The following is a 21,666-nucleotide window of genomic DNA, read 5'->3' as shown; positions in this document are numbered from 1 at the left end:
CGGTCTATACGAGCGAATGTTATCTTTTTCTCCCTTGCCTTTATAGATTAAGTTCATTCTACTTTTTCGCCAACTGTCTGGTATTTCCCTCTCCTGTAAGCACTTTTCTACGGCTTTCAGCAGTGCTTCTTTAGTGTTATGTCCGAGTTCGTTAATGAGGCTGACGGGAACCCCATCTAAGCCCGGAGTAGTGCGCTTAGGAATTTTTCCTTCGGCCTTCTTCCAATTGAAATTCTCTAGTACTACCTTTCTTTTACTGCGGCGCCCCTAGCGGCCGCCGCTAGCTTTATATTGAACTGAAGGCGGCTGTTTCGTGACCAGAAATGCTATTGAGGGACTATGGTAGTACTAACGATTGTGCACTGCTTCTTGTTCTCTTGCCCGGTGGTCATTCGGCAACATGTGTGATATATACGTGATTCATATTGTGTTTTTAATGTGCAATGCATAATAATATAATCCGAATGATTATAATTTCTCATTTATTCTACATTACAAGGTAGATGTGTCCAAGCCTGCCCTGGCTGTCGAAAGGCAGCCGGTGGCGTTTGACAAATAAAAATCGAAACAACTTGCACAGCGGAGCTGTTATGGCCTAGATTGGCCGCGTGTCGTAGATGGAAAACTATCATCATCATGAACCGACATGCGCTCTCTTCTTCGCCCTACTCTTCGGCTTCTCTCATAGAAAGACACAAAAAGAGAGCGAGCCCAGCTGTGTATAGTACAGCACAGCAAGGGGCGAAAAAGCGGTAAGAAGGCCTAGCCTAGCAGGCACCAGTTCTGCTGCGACCCAGCCTTGCGCCACTTGACGCAAGCCGCGCAAATTTTTTTCGCAATGCCATTAAGCTGGGTTTCAACGCTTCGGCTGAGTGTTCAAAGAAACGAACAAACAAACAGGCGAGGCGCAACCGCCAACTAAGCTTTGATCTCATTCATTGACCGCGTTTACCATTGATATCGCTCTCAATATGAAGCGGTGGCTTACACATTGTTAAAGTTGCGCATTGCCTCCCTTTTCAGCTCGTTATGAAAATAAAGGTTGAGCAGCGCGAGCACTACCATTGTGCTGACTTGGTTGAAAACCATTCCATCACCATTATTTTTATGTTTCTCAGACAGAGGTTGACCAGTCTGCTATAACTTTGGTAACTGATAAAACGGGAAAGTCACAGCTATCTGCCATCTGACTGGTGAACATTTCCTGCCACCTGCTTTTAGCTCTCTTCATTTGTTCTTGCCCAGCGTATTCCCTGTTAACACATGCAAAAAGTGACGGCTTGAGGTTTAAACGTGATGCCCTGTAAGAAAAGTGAGTTCGCATTGTTTCTTTTGATCCCATAACAGTGGCGATCGCTTTATTGCAGATGTGCTCCCTCGCCAATGCTCATCTGCTCGAGCTGCATTGCATTGCATCTGTATTAGCGCTCCAATTCTGCGAAGATGCTTATTGAGACTCTAAGTGTTCAGTGCCGAGTAGGCTGAGCTCTGTGCGAACAGCGTTGTTGGTTCTTCATTTAATTTAATACTCCGTAGTGCGTGGCCTCACATGAATAAGGTACCACAGGCCGGGCACGCACATATGTAATCTCAGTTGGTAATCTCATAACCCGCCACGGTGGTCCAGTGGTTATGATGCTTGACTGCTGGCCCGAAGGTGGCGGGATCAAATCCCGACCGCGGCGGCTGCATTTGCGATGCAGGCGAAAATGCCTGAGGCTGTGCATTTAGATTTAGATGCACGTCAAAGAATCCCAGGCGGTCGAAATTTCCGAAGCCCTCCGCAATCATATCGTGGTATTGAGCCGTTTAGCTCCAGCAATTACTAAAATAAAAGCTCGTTAATTAGACCCCCGTTAATTCGGAGAATTCGGACGTGTCCTCTGCTCCCGGCCAGCATATGCACTGTTCAAGCTCTCGTTAAGTCGGTCACAATTGGCCACAACCCGGTTAACTCGGAGGATCCTCGGAGCGGGACGAGTGTTACAAATAAAAGAGAATGAAGCGGCGAGGCTCACGAGCAACTGCCACGGGCGCTGGCACGATCGGTCGGTTCCATTCCTTCGATACACGGCCGCGTTCTGTTTCTCCCTTCGTCTATTTCGTTACATTCGTTCTGGTGCCGAAACCCGGCATATAACACGGCTTTCCCCTCAGATAACAGCGGCAGAAACCATTTTTGGATGGACCATTCAGGGTGCTCTAAGCAACCTAGCGCAAGGATCAACCACACGAGCTACTTCTCTCTTCATTGCTGTCGAAGAAGCCACTGAAAGCGATACCGCCCTGAACATGCGAATTGCCAACTTATGGTGCATCGACTCTCTTTATGTGCAAGACAGTCCTGACGGCATCCACAGCGACAGCATCGCCGTTGAACTGTTCGAAAATGACATTTCCAAGAAAGGAGAGCGCTACGAGATTCCCCTCCTTCTTCGGGAGCCTGGTCTGGACACCGGCCGAAGCAACTACGACCTCGTTAAACAGCGGCTCCTGATGCAGCTCCATCGCTTCCGACAGCAACCAGATCTTCTTATTCGTTATGGCGACACCATCAAAGCATACGAATCCCACGCAGAACAAGTTCCATACAACGACACGGCGCCCAAGCCCAACACATACTACATGCCGCATCATGGAGTAATTCGTCGTGATGCCGTCACCACCAAGCTTCGGGTTGTTTTTGACGCGTCATCTCATGCTCCCGGTCAACCATCCTTGAACAACGTGCTCACGGAGGGGTCTAAGATGGATGCCGATTTACTTAACCTGTTGCTCAACTTCAGAATGCATCCAATAATCATGGTGGCTGACATTAAGAAGGCGTACCTTCAAATCAGCATTCGCCCGGAGGACAGAGATGCGCTGCGCTTCCTATGGGTTGCTCATCTCCCGACGGAACACGAACCATTTGCGCCAATCGTTCACTGGCGAATGACCCGCGTGCCCTTCGGCGCTAAGTCCAGCCCCTTTCTCCTAGCAGCAACGTTACATCACCATTTCCAAGTCTCCGAAGAGCGATTCCCCGAAACAGTGGAATGCCTCCGACAGTCATTTTACGTCGATGATTTAGTGCTCGGTGCGGACAACCTGCAGACGGCTCAACGGATTTACTCGGAGGCGAGAATCATTCTAGCGGACGTCGGCATGGAGCTTCGTAAGTGGGCATCAAACTCCTCACTAAGTTCATCTGTATAGTGGAGAGGTCCTTCACGGCTCTCTACTCCCAAGCACGCCTGGGAGGATGACGTGAGATGCCCAAAGCCCATTATAACAGCTGAAGAAGTAGTACCTGAGGCCGATTGCGTCGTCACTCTCGCCCAACAACAACCATTACTCATGGTCACCGACTACAGCCGGTACTCACGCCTTCTTCGAGTAACGGCATGGATCTACCGTTTCATAGATGACGCAGCAACACGGCGAGCGTCGACAGTCTGACCGCTAAATGCCCAAGAAATCGCACGAGCTGAACATTACTCGACCAAGCAATTCCAGCATTCGCACTTTGCTGACGACCTTGCGGCAATGTCGGCTGGAAAATCTATGCCCACTTCCTCCCATCTCCTACTTCTGCGTCCGTTCATCGATGACGACGGACTCATACGCGTTGGAGGGCGCCTCCAACTTCTGCCCGGCATCATGTCCCTCCGTCACCCTATCGTGCTTCCTGGTGGCGACGCTGTCACTGAGTTGCTGATTCGTTCCACTCATGAGCGAATGCTTCACTCGAGTGTCGAGCACACACTCAGCGAATTACGTGAGCGCTTCTGGGTGCTGAAAGGTCGCAAAACCATAAAGTCCGCATTAAGAGGCTGTCTGATGTGCCGACGACGCAAGATTGCCCCGGAATCAGCACCCACAGCGCCATTACCACAAGACCGAATTACTGAAGCAAGCCCATTTGCAGTTGTGGGAGCTGACTTCTGCGGACCACTTTATTAGATGCGAAGTATCTTAAGGCGGAGCTCAATCCGGTGGTGGTGGTGGTGGTGTGCGGCATGACCGCCCTTACTGCGCATGCGCATACCCTCTCCACACACCTCCTCTCCACTCACCCTCTCCCCTCCCCTCTCCACATAACCTCTTCCATACCCTTCTCCACTTCCCCTTTCCACCCATCCTCTGAACCCCCCACCCATCCTTTCCACCCATCCTCTGAAACGCGGGCTAGACATGCCGAAATTCTCTCCTGCGCAACGCCGCGATGAGCTCGAGCGCATGCGCGTCCTCTCCCCTTCTCTCTCCTCTATACGCTGCCCCCCTCTCTCCCGCCTGTCGACCGCGTTCCCCACTCGCCCTGTGAGAATTAACGGCCAGGCTAGATGGAAGATACGACGCGCGTAGCGTCCCTCTTCGCGTTCCACGACGCGAGGTCGGTAGCTTGCCCAATGAACGCCAACGGAACGCGATCGTGCAAGTGCTCCGGCTTCGCATCGCCTCATGGTCCCCTTTAGCGAGAGATGGTGTAATTTTTTTTTGTCATGCAGCGAACCGGACTTGCTCTAAAGCCTACATAGCCATCTTCTCATGCGCTGTAAAGCCGCGTTCAGACTGCAGTCGCTTCTGTCATAAGTGTCGTATCGCGTAACTGCTGTAACGTCTGTTTACGTTGCTAGCGACCACGAGTGTTCACATTGAGCCCTTCGGTTATATACCTTTTTTACGACGGGCCAATCACCGCTCTGAAGGCAACTGCGTTTCTCATTTTCCAACATGGCGCGTGTTTGCAAGGAGCTGTTAGCGGAATTAGGGGCTGTTCAAGCTCAAAATGATCTTATCATCGTATATGATCTTAACCGACGCAGACGGCGACGTCGTAGAACAATGTGGGTGCGTAGGGCAGTAGGGCAGTTGACGGAGATTTCCACAATCTTTTCGCGAGGCTGAGGAGTGGCGATACGGCGTTGTTCTACAACTTCGTGCGGATGTCACCACAGCAGTTCGACTTCCGCGAAAGCCTTGTCCGACCATTCATTCAAGTTCAAGAGACGTCAATGCGATAATCTCTGTCATCAGCTGAGCGTCTGGCTATTACGCTGCGGTAAGCTTATTATCTGGACGCGAATGCAGGTGAGCCGCTACCATAACTGTGTACTTGTGCGAAGAGTTGTTTCTTAAATACTTTTTGGCGGCGGTAAAGTTGCTGTCTGATGCGTATTGACAATTCCGTCTCATAGTCACTGCGGTGACTTATAGTCGCGCGCTGTGAAGCTCGAGTGAAGAGATTATTTGGACGATAACATGCGAAACGCTGTTGCGATATTCGCGCTGCTTTTCTGCTATTGTCATGAAGGCGTCAAGTAGAGCATTGTGATTTAGCAAAGAAAAGTAGTGCGTAAATAAATGTTTACGGTAAGCTAACGTTAACGCATATTTTCTTTTTGAGATGTCAAGATGGCCGTTATTATACCTCCTTGTTACTGCGTAGCCCGTGGATATGAAGTGACGCCTCATGACAAACGTATGTTCTACAGGACAGCTGTGAACTGGTGTTATGCATTTTTTTATCTAAAACCGAAATCTCGATAAACAAGACTTGAGCCATCAATTGCTAACACTCTCTCACTAAACAGGTTCTCCACGACAATCGAGGAAGCTTTACTAACATAGCACGGTTAAGTTACTTTATCACCTTACTTATTTTGTGATCACAACAATTTATCTACTAGTGTGTTCTGCTTACCTCTTATGTTTCTATTGGAATAGCCCTTATATTGTATAACGTGTATTTAACTATGTTTGTATTTATGTATTTATTGCGTATTGTTGTACTACCTACTGTAATCTGTTGCTGTTCTATGTATTACTATTTAAGTTATCGCTTTATGTTACTTTGTGAACGATTGTTATTGATTTCATTTTCTTATTGTTCCTGTTGCTGTAACCCCCTTTTCCCTGCCTTGATCTCATATGAGATCGGCAGTATTTCAAAATAACTAAAAAATAAATAACGATGCGGTTTTCTCAAATGTCAGCTTCTTGGAAAGCGGAAACAGTCCCTGGCATGCAGCTTCACGGTTGGAAAATCCACGATCTCAAAACTGGTTCCCCAAGTGTGCATCGCTATATGGAAGGTTCTGCAACGAAGGGTCCGGCGGCGGCCAGATCCAGGGCAAATGAACACTATTGCTGACGAGTTTATGTGAAATTCGAAATTCCCGAATTGTGTTGGTGCTATTGACGGGAAGCACATCCATTTGGACGCACCGCCAAACTCTGGTGCTGTGTACTTCAACTATAAGCGCCGCTTTAGCATCAACCTAATGGCATCCTGGCACGCTAGCTACAGGTTTACGACTGTCTACATAGGTGCTTACGGCAGCGAAAGCGACGGCGGTGTTTACTCGACGTGCGGCCTTGGAGAGATTGTTGAAAACGCACAGGAAACGTCCCCACCTCCTGCGGCCTTGCCCAATGACGGCCCTGTCCTCCCATTTGTGATGGTAGCGGACGATGCGTTTCCTCTAAAAGCGAACCTAATGAAACTATATCTTGGTGTCCAACCACCAAACACTCTGAAAAGGGTGTACAACTGCAGGCTCTCTCGAGCACGGCGCTGCATTGAAAATGCATTCGGAATTTTATGCGCCCGTTGGAGGGTGCTACGAAACCGCATGAGTCTGCTGCCGAAAAATGCTGCTCTGGTCTCAGGTGCTTGCTGTTGCTTGCATAGTTACTTGATGCAGGAGGGGAGGTTGCCAGGCGGCTATTGCCCACCGCAGTTTGGAGACACTACGAAGAGCGTAGGCACGGTTACCCCAGGCGAATGGAAGAACAGCGTGGAGTTGGTTGGTTGGTTGAAAAACTTTATTTGGGTCCTGCAAGGCGCGCGTCAGCGCGCAGCCGGCGACTCCCACGTCGGGACCGCCAGGCCAAGCCTGTCGGCCGCTCCGCGGGCCTGCTGGACGGCCCAGACCTGGTGAGCCAGGAGGGAGTCTCTACCACAAATAAATAGGCAAGGCTCTAATGCTTACTCCAAGAGAGCATCTAAAGCGAGAGACTGCTTCGCCTCCTATTTTCCTGGTCCTGGTTCGGTGAGCTGGCAGTGGAAGAAAAGGGAGACTTCAAGGTGAACTAATGTTTTTATATCCTGCCCTGTTTATGCGACAGATGTCCGGACATCATGATTTCCTTTAACTGTGACCTCTGCTTTCGGTGTGACTCAGTTGCATAAAGTGCCCAAATGTGGTCAGTATAATAAAATGTTTGCAAGCACAAGCCATGTTTTGACAGTGCTTTAATACAGTGCCAAGTGACTTTTCACTGCATGGAATCTGCATGACGAGAAAATGTCTTCATATATCAGTGGAATGGTAACAGCCTTCGTAATAAGGCAGCTGATTTTCGTAAATTACTCGCTCAACATAACTTTCCTGTATTATGCATACAGGAGGCAGGTGTGCGAGATGATTTCCGACTTTCTAACTACGTGATATAAAAATCATCGCGCAGAGCTGGAAACAGCAGAGCGATGCTATGCGTTAGAAAAGATCTGCCGTCCTATTTATTACATACAGTCAAGTGACTAAGTAGTATACCGGAGTTTGTGGCATGTAAAATATCTTTTAGAAATAGAAGTGTCACTGTGATAAGCCTTTATCTACAAGCTAGCAAAATATCTTTAGACAACCTGGTGAATGTGTTTGATATCGCAGACAAATGTGTGTTGGTTTGTGGGGACTTCAGCGCTCATAACGTAATCTGGGGCAGTGAACATACTGATTCTCGCGGACATGTTATTGAATGCGCTGCCGAGAAACGCAAGCTGAGAGTGCTAAATGATAGCTCTCCAACTTTTCTAAGAGGGTATCGTTACTCCAGATGTATCGATGTCACGCTATGCTCACATGGCCTTCTTGAGGGTTCCGAATGGTCAACGGATATAGAAACGCATGGCAGTGATCACTTCCCGATTCTGGTAAAACATCGGCTTATGCGGAGTACAAGAACTCAGCGCTACTCAAAATATACTAACTGGCAGCATTTTCGTCATCGCATAACGAGTGCATTAGGCGAAAAGCCAAACTTGGCAACTTTTACAACTATACTGTGCGACTCTTATAAGATTAGCACCAAGCAGGCCATTGTCCCAAAGGAGTATGCTGCAGTTGACGGAGAGTACGAACGCTTAAGAGCAATCAGAGGACGAGCAGAACGAGCTTACCGCCGCAGCTGGAAACTCGAGGTCTACAAGACGACACAAAAAAACTCACTCAACAGCACACCGTCGCTTACAGAAATTAGGTAGGAGACGATGGCGAGAATACTGCTCGTCGTTCAGTCCTTTCACTCCTGTTCCTAGAATATGGGCGGTTGCCCGATCCTTCAGCGGTCCCGTTACCCAGAGCAATCCTTTCCGAGCTCTTGCCATAGTCCTTAACACTCCGCAAGTAGATGTTGCTGACGAATTCTGTCGGCTAATAACGAGACCGGGAATCACAATTACATGCCCCCAATTTACAAGTTCCGAAGCATTTGCCAATCAAAAGGTGCGTGCATGTTTTATGTCGCAACACCCTCAACTTGATTGTGAGTTTAGCTCTTGAGTTATGTCATACAAAGACAGCTGCGGGACCAGATGGCGTTACGTATATGATGCTGAAGAACCTTGGACCAGCAGGTAGAATGGCACTGCTAGAGCTATTTAACGATATGTGGATATCACAGACTCTTCCTGATTCATGGAAATTAGGTCGTATAATTCCAGTCCTAAAACCAGGAAAGACTATGCCTTGAATCCTTCCGCCCGGTCTGTCTCACAAGCTGTATCTGTAAGTTGATGGAGATAATGGTAAACAGTCGACTTCAGTGGTGGTGTGACCATACAAAAGTGTTGTCAGGTTTTCGGCAAAGGCGATGCACAATGGATGCGGTATTAGATATTGCCACATGCCTTGAGCACGAACGCATGTGTGGAAACGTCACAATTGCGATATTTCTCGACATTCAGAGGGCATTCGACTCTGTTAGTCACATTCACGTGCTGGCTGGGATGTTAGAACTTGGATTATGTGGTCGATCGCTGCGATGGATTTTAAATTTTTTAAGTGAAAGGAAAATACACATGGTAACAATTGAGGGACAAAGTAATTACCATTCCGTCACACAGGGCGTTCCACAAGGGACTGTTCTAAGCCCACTCCTTTTCAACTGTGTAATAGCAGCGTTACCGGGAAAGTTACCAACTGGATTGCGGCATTCACTCTACGCAGATGACATCTGCATATGGGCCTCAGGATCAGATATACGCGAAGTTCAAACAGTGCTGCAACAAGATCTTAACTTAGTGACATATTTTAGCCGCGAAAGAGCGCATATACAAAGCAAATTAACACACAACGACAGGACGGGCGGCTTTATACCCTATCATTTATAGATTTATACCCTAACATTATCGACAATTTTTCGAAGAGGTATGAGTCTCTCGTACGCGAAGACAGCGGTATTACCTTTCACTACACGACACATGAATAATTTCAATCCTACACTGGAAGGACAAACGTTGACGTTAGTGAAAGAACATAAATTTCTTGGCGTTATCCTTGACAGACAGCTGTCGTGGGCGTCGCACATTCGCGCATTAGAAAAACAAGTCAACATAGTTGTAAACGTACTCCGTCGACTCGCTGGCACAGCATGGAGGGATCAGTCTCTTCACTATTGCAAGTGCATAACGCACTAATAAAGCAAAAGATTGCTTATTCGGCACCTATTTTCCAGGGGTTATCGCAAACTACCGAGGGAGGTTACTGGAAAGGGGGCTAAGGGTGTGCCTAGGAGTCCCACAGGCAACTTCGAGTCCTCCCGTAATAGCTGAAGCTCGTCATCCGCCATTTTCTGTCATACGAACAGTCGAAACTTGTCGACATGTTTACCACATTTTAACTCAGCACGAGACGCATCCATTGAACCTCGCACTTATAGAAAGAAATAAATGAGAGCTTCACAACATTGTTCACGAACATAAAGCACTATTACCGAGATATGAGATAACCAGAGTAGATAATAATTTCCCTCCTTGGATGCTGCCAAGACCAAAAATGCTGTTGTCGGTTGAGGGAATAATATCTAAAAGGGACATGTTTATGATATTCGCGCAGAAGCTGGCACTATTCCAGATTTATAGCCTACAGTATAGTCGCGTGTATACACACGGTTCTTGCCATGCAAATTCCTCCTCTTCGGCTTTTGTCATTCCACATTTGGCAGTAGAGTAGACAGTTAAATTATGTAGAGTGACGTCTTCTACCGTTGCGGAACTCTTTGGAATTTTATCCGCATTGCGCTTTATAACATCAGTAAAAAAGGAGCAAAAATGGGTCATTTTTAGCGATTCAAAGGCCGCTCGAGCGTCTTTACAAAGTACTAGAAAAGATTCTCTAAACTCTTCCCTATTATATGAAACCCTAAAAGAGCACGCGAAAGCAAAAGCAATGAATCACGTGATCGCATTCCAATGCATACCAGGTCACTGCAACATTCCAGGAAACACTGCAGCGGATGCCGCGGCAAATCAGGCACACAATAACGAAGAGACAATTAGCCTTCCAATTTCTCACAATGAAATCCGCCTACTCTGAGACAGACAACCTCTAGCCTCACCAAAGACAAATGGTTCGATGAAAAGTCTAAAAGTTCGGATTTATATTTAATAGACCCTGGCATAAAACTATGCATTCCATCAGACTTGAGAGAAAATAGATTTGAAGCATTAGTCCACCGCCTAGGGCTTGGCACAGCATTTACGCGACACTTTCTACACAGGATAAACCATGCGTCTAGTACAGAATGTTCCTGCGGCCACACTGACGAAGACGTACATGATCTACTTATCGAGTGCAAAAAATATGAATCACAGCGAAAAGTATTACGAGCAAGTCTGCTACATTTAGATAGAAGGCCTTTCACATTGAAGAAAATACTAGGTCCATGGCCAACGGCAAGTCTTCAGAAAAGAGCGCTTGTCGCCTTCAAGAAGTTTCTTGAAGAATCTAATATTTTATGGAAAAATTGACCTACTGCACACGATGTCGACTTCGCCTTCATACTGAAGGAATTGTGTTATGTTTGTGATAGTGCGTTTGATTTTATGTGTCATCATTTGTGTCAGTGTGTTTTCCTGTGTATGTCAAGCAATACAGAATATTTGAGTTTGAACGTATACATGTGAACTGACTGTTCCCATTTGAAATTGTCATAGAACACTTGCGTAGATACCTATTAGACGAATATGAACTGCCATGTGATGTTCGGCTGTGCGTATTTTCCTATGTGTTCTACTGTACTGCATTTTGTGCCCTTATTATTTTTGTTACTACATATCTTGTCTTCTAAGCGAGAAGTAGTAGCCGGTGCCACTATAATGGCACCAACCTCTCCTATTTCATCATTTCAAAAAAAAAAAAGTCGCGGACCCGCCACCATTTACGCCCGAAACGTTACGTACTTTACGCTAAATACAACAACGTCTGAACAAGGTCATTACGTTGATTAAGTTTACGGCCACGATCCTTACCGACGATCCGTACGTTGCGCGCGTAGTGTGAGAACGGCTTAACAAGCGCTCTACACCTAGAACTCACAACGGACACGACTGCCATCAGCTTTGTCGCAGAATTTCGGCGTTTTATCTCCCGTCGTGGAATACCGTCCACCATATGCTCGGATAACGCACTGGCCTTCCATCACAGCGCAAGAGAGCTCGGAAATCACGCAACTTCCAATCTGGAAGATTTCTGCAGTGACCATAGCATCGAGTGGAAGTTCAGTGTCGAGTGAGCCCCTTGGTGGGGCGGATGGTGGGAGCGACTTTTACGCATCACCAAGAACACGGTGAAACGAGCGCTGGGTCGCAGCCATCTGTCCTTCGAAGAAATTTCGACGGTTCTCTGCGAGGTGGAAGCGAACATCAACAGCCGCCCGCTGACTTATCTATCGGCTGATCCCGACGACCCAAGCCCACTGACACCTTCGCACTTCCTGCTCGGCAAACGTGCAACATGCTTGCCGCAAGATTTCGGCGCCGCAATCCCTCAGTCAACGGGCGTCAATCTGCGACGTCGAGTTCTACATCGACAAGCGCTGACACATCATCTGTGGAAGCGCTCGCGCAAGGAGTTCCTTTTGCTTCTGCGATCGGCCCACGAAGCGGCACCTAAGACACCACCACGGCTTCAGGTCGGCGACGTCGTCCTGGTGCACGACGACTCACCGCCAATAATGTGGAAAATTGCTCGAGTGACTGAACTGCTACCGGGTCGCGACAACATCGCACGAGCGCGCTGCCTGAGGTTGGCGTCGGGCTCCATAATTAGACGTCCCGTCCAGAAGTGCACCTCCTCGAAGCAGGCAGCACGTCATAAGTTTGTCGGCCGCGGGAGTGTGTTGCAAATAAAAGAGAACGAAGGGGCGAGGCTCACGAGCAACTGCCACGGGCGCTCGGTTTGTTCCTTTCCTTCGATACAGCCAGACGGCCGGGTTCTGTTTCTCTCTTCGTCTTTTCGTTACAACGAGTGCGAAGTGCCGTAAATGTGCGATGCAGGAGAGCGGAAACGGCGTTGGCGGACAAGCGAAACGAGGCGGCGCAGTCTGCATCGCTATTTTCGTCGGTTAGTGACCATGCTTTTGTCCACACGCGGATCCGGCACTGAGCGGCTTCGTTTTGGCTTGATGAAATGTGCGCGCAACGTCACAGAACTGAAACATGGAGGAAGTTATTGAAGATGAAGAGCGTTCAGCCGCGGTCCGCATGCTGGCATAAAACTCGCTTGCTGCATCGCGATTAAGGAACTATCAGTTGCCGGCGATTTTACCGGCGAAAAAATTATTGCCACGTGTGCGTGGTGGTGGTGGCGGTACGTAATAAGGGTAGGGGTGTGCGAATATTCGAAAATTTCGAATAACGAATCGAATAGCATTCTATTCGATTCGGTACTCGAATCGAATAGTACATACTCGAAATACCGAATATTTTTCGAATAGTTTTCGAATAATTAGCGCCGACGGGAGAACCCGAAAACAGTGAAACTTTGGAATAGTTAAAGGCCATTTTTCTTCTTTTAATCACTAAATTACCAGTATGTATGCAGCCCAAGCTTTTACGAAACTACCGACGCTATATTGATTACCGGATGAAGGTGTTTTTTTTTTATGAGGGCTCCATACTCGCTCAGTTTTTACTATGATTCCTCTGCATCGCATTAATCAGTTCCTCTCGTCATCTTGTAAGAACTGAAGGTGCACCTGCATTCAGCTTCATGAATAGCAATAGATGCGAGGGTTGTGTTTGCGTAAATTGTTCTTGCAGATACAGCTTTCAACACCGATGTCTACATGCCTTCAGTGCCGAGGACCATGTTGCGATGGCAGGTTTATGTGTTTCATTACCGCCTTAGCTGTATGCATAGTCTTCGGTTCAAAACTGTTTAGATTTTATGTCTCAGTTTTATTTAAAAGCAGGCGGCAAAGCATCTGCAGTCACTGCTTTATTTCAACCTACAGTTAGAAAATATTTCGAAGGTTGTGGTCGCTGCTGTATACGAGCTTACCTCAGATTTCATAACTGTGGTATTTTGAGTCAGTTAAACAAAGTAAGCGCAACGCTCTTTGGTGAAAGTTCGTGAATATTTCTTTCAAAAAAAAAGAAAAAAAAACGCTGCGGAGTTCTAGGACCGTTTTGAGAATGGTTGTCTTACTATTCGAAAACTATTCGAAAAGTATTCGATTAGTATTCGTATTCGATTCGGTGTGATCACTATTCGATTCGTATTCGATTCGGTTCCAAAATTCACTATTCGCACACCCCTAAATAAGGGATATTTGAAGTTTAAGGCGCGAATAAGACACGGACGAAGATAAGGAACACACACACGGAGGTGCTCCGTGTGAGTGTTCCTTATCTTCTTCCATGTCTTATTCGCGCCTTAAGCTTCAAATATGTTAAACCAACAAGCCCAGACTGCCATTCTTATATCGTAATAAGGAAGGCATGCAGAGTACGTTTCGGGTTAATTAACACACTGAAGTCTTGCGCCGTGGTCTTATTGTTAACGAAGTCGCAGGCTGGCGAACATTGGGACTTTTACTCCTCTCACGCAAAACAAGTACAGGATTTACGTATGCATCAAGACGATGAGAGCGTATTGATATAACAGACATTTCTGTATTGTTTTCTTGGTACTTTCGGAAATTCGACAATCGGTTAATTCGGACATGTTTGCCGGTCCCGTAAAATCTGAATTAACGAGCTTTTACTGTATTAGGTAATCTCCTAAATGAACTCCTTAGTTTTAAGGATGCTATGACGAATATAGGAAGCGAACCCGTATCCAAAGGAATGGGAATTAATGAGAATAGAACAAAAGCAGTGCAGCTATTTGGAAAAAAGAACTATTCAAGATAACTGGTGTCGTTTCCGACACTTGCTTTCTGAAAATGTCCATCCTGTCACTGCCTCGTTACATTCACTGCTCGATTACTGTCTTCTCGATTACTGGCTCCCAGTCGGCGTCTGCGCAGAATGTGTCGGTAGCGCGCCAGGCACGCGATGATCAAGCTTGGTGACGATATCGTCGAGAAATGGCGTTGGTTTGCGGCAGCATAAATGTCGTTTTTTACAGGATGCCGGCCGCAGGGATACTCAAAAAGGGGAAGCCCAATCTGCAACAAAGCCAGTTTCGCTGTTAGCTATGTGCACAAGTCTCCGCCGCTGCCGCCAAGTCGCTACCGACACATTCTGCGCAGACGCCGACTGGGAGCCCACGCATGATAAAACGAGAGCTCTTCGGAACGGCGGGCTACTTGGCGGCAGCGGCGGCGACTTGTGCACATCGCTAACGGCGAAACTGCCTCTGTTGCAGGTTAGTGAAATATTGTTTAAAATTGCAATGAACCGTGCCAAATGGCACTGTCTCTGCTGCTGCCGCCACTGATGTTATTGATAGGTTGAAAAGCATATTTCATATTATGTTGTTTTGCTGAAGTGACCAGTCACGAAAAACAAATGTATAGCGTGTGTTTGTCCTGTAATACCCGTGTTACACAGACAGCCTAAACCTCGGTTAGTGTAACCGCGGTTACGCGTAACCGCGTTTCGCTTATGTTACACGGTATGCGAAACCGCGGTTATGCCGCTAACCGCGGTTGTGCCAAACCGAGCTTGGCAACCTCGGTTTCGCAGTTAACCGAGAAAATGGCAGCCTCAATGGAGGACGTGTGCACGCCGGCGAGCGTTCGTGAAAAACGAACGAATTGCACTGCACGAACCACGGAAAGCCTGATGGCTTTGGGAAAACAATTTGCGTCATCTATGGAGCACCTCAAGGAATGCGAAAGTGGACGCGGCAATAACAGCCAAGTCGAACGCCGGACTGCCGTCACACGCAGAGCCATTCACGCCAAAGCAAGTCCGCTTTAACCGAGAACGATTGTGCGCCATGTAACACCGGCGAACCGTGGTTGGCGCTAACCGTGGTTCAACGCGGTTAACCGTGGTTGGTCGTAACTGCGGTTAACTTGCCTGTGTAACAAGGGTATAAGTCAGCCATCCGTGGCGATGGGCCGAGTGTGACGTGTACAGAGTGTGAAAGTGTGTACCACTTTGGTCAATATGCAGGCGTGACAGAAAAGTCATTTAAAGCAAAAAAAAAAAACAACGCTGCAAAGAAATCGTGGCGCTGTCTCACATGTACGCAAAATGCTTCTCGCACGAGTACCCAAGACGACATTGATAATGAACTCGATGTCAAGCAAGCTCTTGCTTCTATCCTAGAAAAGCTTGATAGTTTACCAGAACTGACAAAGAAAGTGGCGGAAATGGAAGACTCTGTGCAACATATGTCGAAGAAATTCGATGAATTTGAAAGACATGTTTCCCGCCAAGACACTAAGGCTATGGCATTGAAGAAGCGAGTTGCAGAACAGGAAGAGAAGGATGACATGACCCAGGTAGTGCAAACACAACTCCAGCAAGAAGTTAATGACTTTAATTATCGAAGCAGGAAATTGAACCTAGAGATACCTGGCATCGCGGTTGCACCGGGTGAAAATCTACTTTCCCTGCTAAATAACCTGGCTCCGAAACTTGAGGTCCCGACCTTAACTGCCGGAGACATTCAAACAATACACAGATTGCCTGCCCGACAGGGTAAGACGCCGGGAATAATCGCTTGTTTCACCCGACAGGCGCTAAGATACTCGTGGCTGAAAGCTAAAAACAAAATGAAAGATAATGAACCACGCGTCCACATTCAGGAAAACATGATTCGCCATAACAGAGAGCTGCTTCGGGCTGCGAAAGAAAGAGCGAAAGATAGTGGCTATCGCTTTGTCTGGCACAATAATGGGAAAATCCTCGCCCGCAAAGACGAAGGAACGTTTGTCATTCATGTCAGGGGAATAAACGACCTAGATCTGCTTAAATAAGTACTGCGCAACTTCAGTGCGCAATAAATAAATAAATAAATAAATAAATAAATAAATAAATAAATAAATAAATAAATAAATAAATAAATAAATAAAATAAGAATGATACAATACATGTATTACCTTCCCACTGACCTGAACCGCATTGCTTCTTTTTCATCCGCATCCACTAAAGCGGTGCATATTCACGCACGATCAGTAAAGAATTAAGCAGGATTGCTAGATGAGCTTGTCTGTGAATTTCAGTTTAAATTCACTGCGAGTATGCTGACCGAAACACGGAGCACCAATGAACATATTGCATTCAATATGAGCAATTATAAAACTTACTATCTTAACAGGCCTGTTGGTCGTGGTGGAGGAGTGGCACTACTGCTGGGTGCGAATGAAAGAGGTGAACTGCTGAGGTCATTCACTGCAATTACACTGGACTACGGAATAATATCACTGTGTGTGGGTACATTTATTTATTCTGTTTGTTACCGCCCACCAAGCGGCAATGCAGCTACGTTTTTAAAATTTTATGACCACTTTTTGTGTTCCGTAGCTGACGGAGGCTACACGCTTATTGCTGGAGCTGATTTTAATATCAATACTAGTATAAACAATCATTGTAGTAGAGATTTTGATACAGTTTTGACTTCAAACGGCTTTGCGAATGTACTTGAAGTGCCCACCAGAGTAACAGCTGAAAGTCACTCAACCTTGGACTTATTCTTTACTAATTTCTCTCAACCTAAAATCAGGACGGGGGCATTATCATGCCCCATTAGTGACCATCTACCAGTGTTATTCTGCATGGATGCTCCGGCGCAAAAAGTAAAACAGCCAGAAGTTATTAGGTACCAGCGCATAACAGATGACGCCCTTGGTGCTTTTTGGAACGCTCTTATAAGATTAGACTTAAACCTCATTCTTTACTTTACAAATGCCAATGAAGCCTACAATACGTTTGTCGATATTTTCAAACAGGTATATCACTCCCATTTTCTCTTTATAACATGTAAGTCATCTCGAAAAACTCGCAAACCATGGATTACACCTGAGTTTTGTAAGGAAATCAATTATAAAAATAAGTTATACAAGAAGTTTCTAATTACACGCGCGGCTGGCGACTTGTGTTTACTTAAAGAGTTTCGGAATATATTAAATAAGAAACTACGATTAGCACGAACGGAATATTACTCCACATATTTAGATGCTAAGAATGGCCGTCATGATGTGGTTTGGACTCGTTTGAACACATTGTTGCAACGTAAACAGTCACAAAACAACGCGCGTGCTCTAAATATTGATGTCAAAGAACTAACGGGGACTGAGCTGGCAAACGCATTTAATGACTTTACAGCACTTAATATGGACGGATCTTTGCCGGAAACATATGACAACATAAACTTTAACAATAATAACAAAATATTTTTAAATCCTGTAGCAACAGACGAAGTTCTATCCACTATGCTGAGCCTAAAAAATAGCAGATGTCGAGATGTTGATGACATTCAGATAAAACCTGTAAAATAAGTTGCAGATATTATAGCGCCAACCATCACACATATTTTTAACCTTTGTTTAGCTACATCAGTATTTCCAGAAAGAATGCAGACTGCAAAAGTAACTGTTCTATTTAAAAAGGGTGATAAAAACGATATGGGCAATTATGGACCTGTGTCCGTACTCCCTGTCTTATCCAAAGCGCTAGAAAAAATTATCCACTGTAAGTTCACCACATTTATAGGCAAATACAACTTGCCCACGCCGTGTCAATATGGATTCCGAAAAAACAAATCGACTGAACTAGCGCTTTTAGAACAAAAAGAATTTATACTCTCCCAATTTGAGAACAGAGCTTTTGTGATAGGAATATTCATTGACTTCTCCAAGGCGCTTGACCTTCTAAATCATGAAATAATTCTAGAGAAGCTATGGTGCTACGGAATTCGAGGCCAAGCTGCAGAATTATTAAAATCTTATTTATCTAATCGGAAACAAATGGTCAATATACATAACATGCATTCAGAACTAAAACCAATTTTTTCTGGTGTCCCTCAAGGAAGCATATTACGGCCACTACTTTTAAACATCTACCTAAACGATATCGTAAACATCAACCCAAATGCAAGACTTATAATGTATGCAGATGATACGAGCATTTTTTTCTCAGGAAGCGACGTTCATGAACTAATACAATCATGCAATACGAAAATGACCACGGTAGAAAAATGGTCAAAATAGAATCATATGCGTGTCAATGAAAAAAAAAGACAAAAGCGGTAACCTCCGGGCCGAGAAATAAACTGGTTCCTTCGCATGATAGTATTATATATAACTCCAAAGAAATAGAAATAGTTGATCAGTTCAAGTGTCTCGGTGTTATATTTCCGTCAAATACGTGATGGGCAGCCCATGTGAACCATGTTATTAAACAATTAGGCAGAATAAGTGGCGCAATCGCTTCCATTAGATACATTCTACCTAAATCTAATAAACTGCTCCTTTATAACTCTTTATTTTATTCTTACATTAATTGCTGTAAGCTAGTGTGGGGCACTGCATCATCGTCCTGTCTCCAGAAAATATATATTTTGCAAAAGAAGCTTCTTCATCATATCTTTAATGCGAACAATGCTGGGACACCCAGCTGGGACACCCAGCAGAGAGGTATTTCTTGAGACTGGCATAATCAAAATCTTCCATTTATACCAATACAGGCTAACCGTTCCTTTTAAAATAGAAACAAAACGTAATATAAATTACATCCGACATCTCGCCAATTTGGAAGAAAAGAAAACGAGTTACCCTTTTAGGCAACCCGAAAGCTGGTTGGTGCCAGCGGCATGCATAAATAACGGGAAAGAGCGTATCCAACATACACTTCCCTCCATTCTAAACGCGTACACATCTGCAAACATTGACCTGTTTACCTGCACCCATGAAAAACTTCGTTCTATGTATAAGGATGTACCCGCACATATATTTTAGGTTTCTGAAAATTGAAATACGGTGTCTCTCCTTCCCATGTATCTGTATTTTTATTTGTGCTCTTATTTGATACATGATGGTCTTCGGAGTGTGTTATTATTATTACAATTGTTATTATTTTTACTTTGAGGAAGCAATTGATGCTGTCTGTAGAAAGTGTAGATAACACTCTATCTGTTCATTTTCTTGTCTGCTTTGATATGCAGTAAGCCTCGCACGGTTCGCCATATTTGAGAAAGCGGTTTGCGAGGGTCTAGAGACTCGCAAAACTTTGCCCACCGTTCAAACTCCAGTTTGTCCATACAACGCTGGATCTTCTTTTGCATGCGCCTAGCTATCCGAACAACGTTTTCCGTTTAAAGGCTTGGCCCTTTTCCAACGTAGAAGGGATATCGAGGTAGCGGAAGATTTTTGTACGAAGATTGCAAGCCCGTCAACTTGCACAGGAGCCCTTATTGCTGATGACACGCCACATTCACTTGACCAGCACATGGACCTGACATTCTCCATGGAAGAGCTGGATGCGGCTCTTGCTTCATGCAATCGATCGTCGTCGCCTGGACCGGATGGCATATCACACCGCCTATTACGCAATCTCGGTGATCAAGCACGAAGCGCTTTGCTGGACGTGTTCAATGAGTCTTGGAGAGATAGAACGGTCCCCAGAGAATGGAAAACAGGCCGTTTCGTTTCACTTCTCAAACCTGGAAAATCACCTCTAGAGCTGACGTCATACCGCCCAATAGCGCTGGCTAGCTGCGTAGGGAAGCTGATGGAGGAAATGATCCTTGCCAGACTCGAGTGTTTCCTAGAACGCTACAGAGTATATCCAGACGTCATGGCCGGCTTTCGTCGTCTTCGTAGCTCCATTGACAATGTCATTGACCTGGTGACCTACGTACAACACCAGAAAATGAGTAGACGGCTATCTGTCTCACTATTTTTAGATGTCAAATGAGCATATGACAATGTTTCTCACGAAGGCGTACTTGACGCCCTCGAGTCGGTTGGTTTGGGAGGGCGAGTGTACCGCTGGATCTGTTGTTACCTCCATGTGAGATCACTGTTTGTGCAAACTGATGATGGGCCGACTTCTGAGCATTACACACACCGTGGCGTTCCTCATGGCGGTGTATTGACCCACACACTATTCAGCCTGGTTCTGATCGGTCTCGTGGGACGCATACCGGATTCCGTACAGATATCTCTCTATGCAGATGGTATTTGCGCCTGGACGTCAGGTGTAACACGTCCTCAGGTACGTGCGAGGCTCCAAAAAGCAGCGAATTTAGTATCGGCGTACCTTAGAGAACAAGGCCTCGAGATTTCTCCTGAGAAATCGGCGCTGGTTGCGTTCACGCGGAAGGCAATGACGTCATATCCCATCGCCATCGATGGACACAATGTCTGCTTTGCCGGGACGCACAGGTTTTTGGGGGTCACGATTGATCGAAATCTCTGCTGGAGTCCCCATGTGGCCACTCTAAAGAAGCGCCTAAAGGCCATCGCAGAACTTTTCAAGTTCCTCGGAGGAAAAAGGTGGGGCACATCAGTGCACGCGATGTTGCAGTTATGCAAAACGCTGTTTCTGGGGTACCTGCGGTATAGCTTGCCGGTTCTGACAAACGCTTGCAAATCCAGTATACGCACAATCGAAAACGCCCAGGGCCAGGCACTTAGAGCTTGTTTTGAATTACCACGCTGCACATCAGCAGCCGCAGCCATCGCAACCATCGGCCACTGTGCACATTACATTGGATGTGCTTAGAGCTCACATTAGGCACCTTGCTCGCGCCCCTGCCCACAACCTCGCTTCGCTTCCGGAAGATCGACCGAGTACCTCCTTCTGTAAGAGAATATTGACTTACCGAGAGTGCCTTCCAACAGCCTACGCGCCTCCGGAACGGATTCTAACATAGTGCAGGATGATCAGCGCAACCTTGACTCCCGCAAACACTCACACAAACACACACTCATCCACCCGAGGAACACACACGACACTCAGCGCTCACTACCAACTGTTTATTGCACCTGAATGACCCTCTTATATAGGTACAGAAAAATGCGCAAAACCAATGAAGAAGAAAGGTGCGCATGTGGAAAGCAACTCACAAGCGAAGTAAGAGCGCCCCCACCCCACCAGGCAAAAAAAATTAAACAAATTGAAAAAGAAAGCAGATAAACCAGCAGATCACTAAATCCTTGCCTCGAGAAAAGATATTTCCTGTTGATGTAACACCAGCGACGGCTCGCTAACACAAT

At 46.1% G+C, this 21,666-nt stretch overlaps 1 protein-coding gene across 1 annotated transcript; it reads left to right on the top strand.

Annotated features, from left to right (window-relative positions):
* The first annotated feature begins 2,292 nt into the window (after positions 1-2,292).
* On the top strand, positions 2,293-3,198 carry LOC119403659 (uncharacterized). The gene has a single exon (XM_037670575.1). The coding sequence runs from the start codon at positions 2,293-2,295 to the stop codon at positions 3,196-3,198; it is 906 nt and encodes a 301-aa protein (XP_037526503.1).
* The last annotated feature ends 18,468 nt before the right edge of the window (positions 3,199-21,666 follow it).

The sequence above is a fragment of the Rhipicephalus sanguineus genome, chromosome 8 (genome assembly GCF_013339695.2).
Source record: "Rhipicephalus sanguineus isolate Rsan-2018 chromosome 8, BIME_Rsan_1.4, whole genome shotgun sequence".
In the NCBI taxonomy this organism is placed as follows: Eukaryota; Metazoa; Arthropoda; class Arachnida; order Ixodida; family Ixodidae; genus Rhipicephalus; species Rhipicephalus sanguineus.
This window is presented reverse-complemented; position numbering and strand designations above follow the sequence as displayed.